The sequence below is a fragment of the Nelusetta ayraudi genome, unplaced genomic scaffold (assembly GCF_046127955.1).
Source record: "Nelusetta ayraudi isolate G7.1 ecotype Tasmania unplaced genomic scaffold, CSIRO-AGI_Nayr_v1 ptg000011l, whole genome shotgun sequence".
Taxonomy (NCBI): domain Eukaryota; kingdom Metazoa; phylum Chordata; class Actinopteri; order Tetraodontiformes; family Monacanthidae; genus Nelusetta; species Nelusetta ayraudi.
In genome coordinates this window covers 27,172,501-27,180,802 of record NW_027466061.1, presented here as the reverse complement: position 1 = coordinate 27,180,802, position 8,302 = coordinate 27,172,501, and the positions used below count along the sequence as shown (strand labels likewise).

At 49.7% G+C, this 8,302-nt stretch overlaps 1 protein-coding gene across 1 annotated transcript in view; it reads right to left on the bottom strand.

The window, feature by feature from the left end:
- Positions 1-1,259: 1,259 nt before the first annotated feature.
- The window catches only part of lrrc24 (leucine rich repeat containing 24), a 20,211-nt gene continuing 13,168 nt past the window's right edge, over positions 1,260-8,302 (bottom strand). Inside the window, exons 2-5 of the mRNA XM_076022295.1 lie at positions 6,169-6,354; positions 4,099-4,377; positions 3,622-3,790; positions 1,260-3,319 (exon numbers count right to left, since the gene is read on the bottom strand). Coding sequence (XP_075878410.1) covers positions 2,076-3,319; positions 3,622-3,790; positions 4,099-4,377; positions 6,169-6,333 — 1,857 coding nt within the window. The 5' untranslated portion in view covers positions 6,334-6,354 and the 3' untranslated portion in view covers positions 1,260-2,075. The remainder of the gene's footprint in view (positions 3,320-3,621; positions 3,791-4,098; positions 4,378-6,168; positions 6,355-8,302) is intronic.

Here is an 8,302-nt window from a genome sequence, read left to right as displayed (position 1 = left end):
CTAATGGATGAAAGAAACCTCAGCAACACTGATGATTTGATGTCATCCAGCTGCAGTGATAAAAACCTTTTTAAGTAATGAAGTACTTAAAACAAAAATAATGGATTAAAACTTCACTTACTCCAAGAAAAAATGTAAATCTGTTTCAAGATGTGCATTTGGAAAATATATCTGTGCTGTGGTGTTTTCTTCTTTTTCTAGCTTTATTTATTTATTTATTCAATATTTTTTTAAAACGCCAAGAAAATCCGGAACAACAACAGCGAAGCTCTCCTCTGACACTCGAGCTCTTAATGCAGGCACCTCTTGATCCATTGTGTCCATGACAACTGTTGCCAAGCTTTTTTCCCCGCCAGTATTTCGGAGCAGTAAGGAAATAAAGGAACTCCATTCCCTCCATGTTGCAATGGCTCGGACAGGGTTTTTTTTTCTCTGTGAACCTCCATAGTACATCTTTATCTGTGTGAACAAGCTGCTTGGCTTCTGTCATATCTATTTGTTTATTTTTTTTGGTCACGTGAGTGAGTGTTTGTCATTATGGCGGTTCAGGGAATGCTGTGATTCCCAGCTTGCTATTAGCTGAGCCGCCTGCTGTCTCAAGTGTCTGCTGGGAGATGTTCTGCAAAGTCTTTCGTAGAAGCGTCTCTCATATTGTTGACCGTTGTATGGAGTTCCAGCTCCTGCAGATTTGCTGTTGATTTAGTTGTGCAGTTTTAGATACATGCTGTCTTTTAGTTCTAGACTCTCACATATCAACTAACCGCTTTTTTTTTTTCCACGCGATGTCACAATGAAACGATACCAACACTGACATTGCCGACTGCAGAGCGTTTCCACTCTCGTCCCTTTCTGGAGTCCACTTGAATTTTCAAATGGAGTGAAATTGCTGCCTGTTGGAGTTTAAAGCCAAGCCAGCTCCTGCTGCCCTTCAGCTGTGTGTTCTTATTGAGTTCACTAATCGGGAAATGGCTCATTTGACAAGAATATTGGCGTGTAATCAGCAGCGGCCTTTCCCTTGCAACAGAGAATTTCAGACATATTGGAGAAAGGACTCCTGCATCCTTCATGGAAAAAAGGATAAAGGGCTGATAGACTCTCCGCTGGCTGACTGAAAGCCTCGGCCGCTGCAATAAAACCGTGTCTTTCACACTAGCTGGGTTACATTTCATGCACTTTAAGGAGAAAGAATGAGGAGAAAAGAAGCCCAGCTGTGAATTCAGCGGCCACACTTGGTTATGTCCACCGCTTGACTTTCAAAGTCATATTTTCACTTCACTTTTATTATGAAGGAACTAAAGACAAATTATACATTTTTCACATCAGCATGATTGTAGCTGGCTGTCTGCGCAGTGAAAACTGTCCGGCTCCGGCGTCGCAACACAGAGGCGTGAAAACACGTTGAACACAAACGGAACACGACGCCACCGCGGAAATGTAAAATAAAGAAAAGGCTTTTGGCATCAGCCGAAATCAGCCCCGATAAACACAAAATCCACGCCCGCCCACGACCATTCACACATATGGTAATGACGGTGCAGAAGAGAGACAATTGGTTCAAGTTCCAATGCAGCAGCAGGGTCCACAAAAAGAAACTAACCAAAACCAACAAAAAACAAAAACCAAAAAACAACAACGGCACTTCACAGTCAAAGTAGCTTTGTTTATATCAACACGGAACACAGAGCGAACGCACAATACCGAAAACCAGCAGAGACGAGTCGGTAGAAAAAAAAAAAACACAGGATGTTGTTTGTCTGTCGCCGCTGTGCTGCATCTCCTCAGGGGGGGCGATTTAAATGAAGAGCAAAACAAAAACCAGTTAGTTTGATGTCTCCAGCCGCTCTTCGCTAAAAGTTGCTGTTTAAAGGGTTGCCTTGGAGAGGTACGATTGCAGTGTTTCTCTTTTTTTTTTCTTTTTTTGTTCTTGTTCTTGCTCTTCATGACTGTTCACTTTGCCGGGCTGCTGTGAGTCACACTATCAAGCAATACAATCAGCAGAGGATCGGCTCTCCTCTTCCTCTGCTTTTCCGCTGCCTTTTTAATCCTTCAACGTCCACATTTCTTCTTCTCTGTATTTAGCAGTGGATCTCATAAGCAACCTGCGATCCAAACAGGAGGCTCTGACTGAGGAAGAGCTCCTCCGGGTCCGTCGTCAGGGGCCCCTCGCCGCCGTCGGCCGGGTTCCTGCGGAGCCCCATTCCTCCCGACCTGGTCAGCGTTTGCACCATCTCGTGCTCCAGCAGGGCATCTTTCATGCCCGTCTGCGGCCCGAAGCCGCTTATCATGGGGCACCTGGACGAGGTGGCGTGCACCGGCTTGGTCCGGTTGAGCACGTACATCTCGTGGCCGTGGTCGTCGCGGTACTCCTCCAGCTGCGCGAAGGTGGTGGGCCCGTCGGAGTAGTCGTTGACATAGAGGATGCTCTCCTCCTTGCTGGTGCAGTAGGAGCCGCCCTCATCCCGGCGGTACTGTTGGTGGCGAGTGTAGATCATGATGAGGAGGAGGACGGCCGTCAGCGCCAGCAGGGAGATGCCCACGGCGATGGCGGTCTGCGTGGCCGGGCCCAGAGCGCTGAAGTCCATGCTGTCCTGCTCGTAGAGCGGCTCCTGGCTGACGTCCAGGAGGTCGTGTGGGTAGAAGGAGTTGGGCGCCGAGGAGAAGAAGGAGTGCGCGTTGAGGCGAGGCCACAGCTGGGACGAGTACGAGGAGGAGGAGGACATGTTGACGGCCAGGTGGAAGGTGACTTTGGCCACGCCGCCGGGGTTCCAGGCCTCGCACTCGTAGCGGCCGGCATGAGCCACTGTGACGTTGCTGAGGAACAGCATGCCGCTGCCCGTGTCCGGGTCGAAGCTGTCCCTCTCGCCGCCTTCTTCGGCACCACGCACCAGCCCCTGGATTCCACCGCCAGCTTCGGCCTTGACGCCGCCGCTGGGGAGGGCCGTCACCACGCCCCCGGTCCCCGGCTTGAACGCCTCCCCGTTGGGGCCCAGCTCCTGGACCAGTCCCCGAGAAGACACCTGGGCTTTGCCGTGGGAGGCCTTCCTCCAGGTGACCTGCGGCTGAGGGTAGCCCGACGCCTGGCAGGAGACGCGGAGGCTCTCGCCCAGCCGCACGGTCAGGTGACTGGGCTCCAGCTGCACCACCGGCGGGATGCAGACCAGGCTGTTGGGCGCCACCTCCACCAGGCTGAGGTGGGAGAGCCGCGGCGGCTCGGAGCACATCAGGCGCCGCTGCTCGGCGGAGCTCAGCAGTCGCTGCCCGTAGTCTTTGATCCAGGTGCGCAGCCAGCCGAGAGCGCAATCGCAGCGCCAGGGGTTCTCTGGAGGGGAGAAGGAAACGGGTCACAGCGAGACAATGGTTCCGTCGTCGCCTCTTTTTTGGGTCTCCTCATTAAAATAAAAAGTTCTCAACGAGACCCCTTTGATGTTCAGACACATGGAAATATAAAAATTTCATCAACAAGATTCTCAGTTGTTGCTGATTCAGAGCTTTTTTTCTGGGCGACAGTCGTGCCATAAAACTGCTCTTCACGCCTCTCTGACTTCGGCGTCGTCTTCGGGGCTGCCGAGCGGCCTTGTGGACATTATCTGCTCCATAAACTCCAGCTTCGCTACAACCCACCTGTGACTCGCAGCACCTGCAGGCTGACGAGCGGCTTGAGGGACAACGGTCCCAGGGTGCGCAGGTGATTTCTGCTGAGGTCCAGCAGCGCCAGAGATGACAGGCCCGAAAGGGCTTGTTCCGCCAGAAGCTCGATGCTGTTTTCCTGCAGGTGGAGCTCCTGCAGGCGCTGGGGAGAGAGAGAGAGAGAGAGAGAGAGAGATAGAGAGAGAGAGACAGAGAGACGACTCAATTCCACAATTCCACCTGACTCAGTCGCCGCTGTATTACTGGATTAGCGGGACATGTTGTCATGAATTGGATTTACAGTTCCGCACATCATTCGAGATAATCCGTAAAAATGCATTCGCACGTGAATACCTCTGGCTCCGCCATCTATCCACACTTCCAGAGTTTTCAGAAAAAGCGCTTGCGACGGTGGATTACGACACACTTAATACCGCCGCGCCTCCAACACCCGCGTCATCGCCTTTTCACCTGCAGCCCCCTGAAGGTGTGGTCCTGCACCCGGGTGATCTGGTTGCCAGCCAGGTACAGGATCCGCAGGTGCTCCAGACCCCGGAACATGTCGGCGGTGACCAGGTGGATGAGGTTGCCGTTGAGGGCCAACTCCAGCAGCTGGCCCTGGCTGAGGAAGGCGCCGGGCTCCAGCGCCGAGATGCTGTTGTTCTGGAGGTAGAGGTAGTGCAGGCTGGCCAGCCGAGTCAGGTCCTGGAGGCGGATCTGCACGATGGCGTTGTCCTGGAGGAAGATGGTCTGGTGGAGGACGGGGGAGAGAAACGGAGGGAAGCTGACGTTAAAACTGACACTGAACACTGAAAAACCCAGTACTGGGGAGCCACTTTTGAGGCAGAGGACCTATTAAATGGAAGGAATGACTGCGCTTGCACTGATATCGCGCCAATATTCGGAATATGGCAGGGTTCCTGATGGGATACAGTGAATACAAACAGCACGGTTGGATTTTCCCATTTTTCTGAATAAACCAGTGAGTGATTTATGAATGTCGTCAAGTTCTGGTGCATTCTGGGAGCCCAGAAGCCCTTCACTTCACACCGTCTTATCCTGGGGAGTCATGGCTCCCTCCATTATTCCTACACTGCTGTTTCTTTATGAACAACCTGCAGGACTTTCAAAGGTGTTTTTTTTCTCTCTCCACCTGTATCTGTTTCTGAGGAACCATGCTCTGAAATATCCACACTGTCCATAGTGGCTTTTGCATTGTTGTCCCCTCCTCTGTCTGCGCTGCCGTGCCTTGAATTCTGCTGGACTTAGCAGGGCTCTGCTGTCGTTTCTTTTCTCCCCCTTCACTTTTGATTTAGACAGTCAGTCGGTTGTGTCTTGCGATCACTTCTTTCTTTAATTTTTGTACAGGTCATTTCATAACTCACAGTTTGGGGTATTATTTCTTATTACGGCTCGACCTTCAAGCTGCATTTAGTTTGCCACTTTTGTAGAAATGCTTATTTTTTTTTGTGTGGCTGTGAGCACGAGATGTCCCCAGGAGTGTGTCATAGATCTCCAGCCCGACTGGCCATAATAAATAAATAAATAAATACAGAAGTATTTGGAAGAAACTATTGGCCGGCATGGTCTTCACAGACTGCTTTATGTCAACATGCACAGTGCTGCCTGACATTGGTGATAGCAGTGGAATGTTAATTCTTCTGTTGTTCATTTACTAATTATTTGAATTATTTCTATTCAAACATATTTTTTTTATCAGCCCAAGAAATCAGTTAATTTCAATGTTGTTGTCGTTTTAAGAATAGTGGCAAAAAGCCACATTTCTGTGTGGATGAAATTATTGTGTGCGCACGACGTGACTTGCTGTGAGAGAGGATGATAATGGGGGATATTGTTGTGCCGTGAGGCTTTTTTTTTTTTTTTTCAGCCTTTTCAAGCATAGTTTGGTGGCTTGTCTTGGATGTGTAATTGCTGCAGAAACCGTGTCTGCAAACATCCTCTGACGCAGCACGACTGAGTGATTAAAGTGGTGCAGGAGCGTGTTCTCAATCCATAATGAATGTATCATTGGCTGATTGGCGGTGTGCAATCACGGTGCGGCGTTCTTTAAGTACAGCCGCTGGAGGGGGAGAATGAAGGCGAGGGGGGGGTAGAGGGTGAGGCGGGGGGGGCATAGCGTGATGGACAAGACAGACCTGCTGATTGGGGTTAATGGGGAAATATATCCGGGACCTGCTCCGCATTAATATTCATGTGCGAGTCATGTTGGGGGGGCCCCAACACTAAAGGGGACGAGACGGCGTTTGGTGTTAAACATCTCGGCGACGGATGATCAGAGGCAGCGCACGAGTCACTCTCTGAGACAGAGATGAATAATTACACAGCCGACGGCGCGGCCCCTCCCTCAGGCTCACATCTGAGAGGGTCACGGAGAATAGATTAACCACAATCATTGCAGGCTAATAAGAATGGATCGGCGAGGGAGGCGGCCCACAGCGAAAACCACTGATGTGGGAAGCGGGTCAGGCGCCGCGCGCCGCCAGCGGGTCGCACCGCTTTGATGTGGATTGGCCGACTGACCTCGGTGGCGGACAGGACGCCCGGCGGCACCTCTTTCAGCCCCAGGGAGCCGCACTCCACCGTCAGGCTGTAGCAGCGACAACCGGACGGGCAGCCGGAGGTCGGCGGGATGCCGCAAGCCAGGATCATCACGGCCAGTCTGGGCAACCATCCGCGGAGGCCCATGGTGGTCTTAGAGCCGGCAATCTGGGGAGAGACATGGCGGGGAGACGGTGAGGAGGACTGGTTAAAAGGAGAAACGGAACACAAAATGAATAAATAAACAGATAGCTGGGTAAGTTGTGGCTGCCTCCCCATTCAGCTGTGTGTTGATTCTGGGTTTCAGCAGCAGTTCAGCAGCTTCTATTATGGGCTTCGATTAATTAGAGATGTGATAAAAGATGTGCAGGTTGCCTGGAGGGTTTCTCTTTTCCTCTTCTTTTTTTTTTAAAATGCGTGTGCCATCACTCTCACACTCTCTATTCTTGGTTTCCTCGGTCTTTGTCTCGCACAAGCACACACACACACACACACACACTGGCATAGAGCAGCTGCAGCAGTGGCGAGACACAAGGTGTGCCCCAAACTTCTAGACTAAATACTTAATATTTTGAGTGCACACAAGTGAAGAATGGGCAAGCTGAGAATGGTCAGAGATGCAGCGTTTGGAGTGTTAGCACACTCAAAATGTTAATGTTGCAGGCCACTAAAAATGCAGTTTAAATAGAACTATATAATAACTCATATGTAGATGATGGGGAAAAATAGAGACCCATTTTTATGAATCTAATTTAGCCTATAATAGTATGTGTGAACTGTATTTAGTGTATTCCATCCCTGTGCTAAAACCCTGATTTGTTTGTTGAGTCCCTGGGTGCAAAAATGCAGTGAACTGCCAGCATGGTCACCCCCAATCTCCATGAAAAAAAAACAAACAACCCAAAACAAAACAAAACCTGGGCTCTACTCCATCAACAGCCTGCGGATGGAGAAGCAACAGCAGACTGTGTAATGATGTTAGCATTCTAGCTAATGCGACTCTGTGCTAGCCAGCTAACATACTCCTTGTCATGATGGCACAATTTAATCAGGCTTAAATATTGTGCGTGTAAGTATTTGTATTTGGTTAATGTGCAATGAAATATTGCCTTTAATGTCGCCTGCCATCAGATTGTAAGAAAAACGAAAAGTAACGATAAAGAAGCTTATGGCAAACTCTTCTGACAGGATGGCAGTGCGTTAGCTGGCTGGCAGGATTATTTCCACAAAATGGCTGCAACAATGGACACAGTAACTATACTTGCGATGTAGCATAAAAGTGGTGAGCGGGATAGCCAACACGAGTCTGCGCCATAGAGCTAATGTGCTCTGAGCTAATGCTACAATTTAACGAGGCATTCACATTGTGAAGATCCTTACACACCGGGAGCGAATTCGCTAGGCGAATAATTTTCAAACCTATTGAAGCCAATGGCACCGTGCACACCGGCAGCGAATGTTCGCGGAGCGAACAAGCGGCCGTTATTTTTCCGCTCCTGTGTCGAATTTTTCACAGGCGAAAAGACGAACATAATAATTTTAGCAATACAATAAGCAGAAAACTCATGTCCACTATAAACTAAGGTAGTCGGCATACCAAAATCATTCATTTAACGGCTGCAACACCTCTCTCAAGAACAATATTAGGTGAACCAAAATACTTCTATTCTTTTTCTTTTTCTTTTTTTTTTCAACCATCACCAGGACATCATCACTTGAGGATGTAGTCGACTCCATTGTTTTTCCTTCGGCGCGACAGAAAGAGCCCCAAACTTCAGTCGCTTAGCGAATTTTAGACGCATATTCGCGTCGCGCTTGTTGTGTATAGAAAAAAAATCCCTGGCAAAACATTCGCCTTTTCGCGTCGCTCATTCGCGTCGCTTCGCCTTGTGCCCGGTGTGTAAGGACCTTGACAGTTTATGACCGTTGAATTTGCGTCTTGTTTTTAAAGGACAACTGGAAGTGGAAATATTGTCACTTCCGGTCGAAGTGCAAAACGACAGCACGCGATTTGGGACGAGGTCAGTGAACCACACAGTAAGCCTGCTCTGCTGTGACGAGGCCATGTGAGGTGGGAAGCAGCCGCCGGCTCAGTCTTCTGACCCCTGCCATCCCA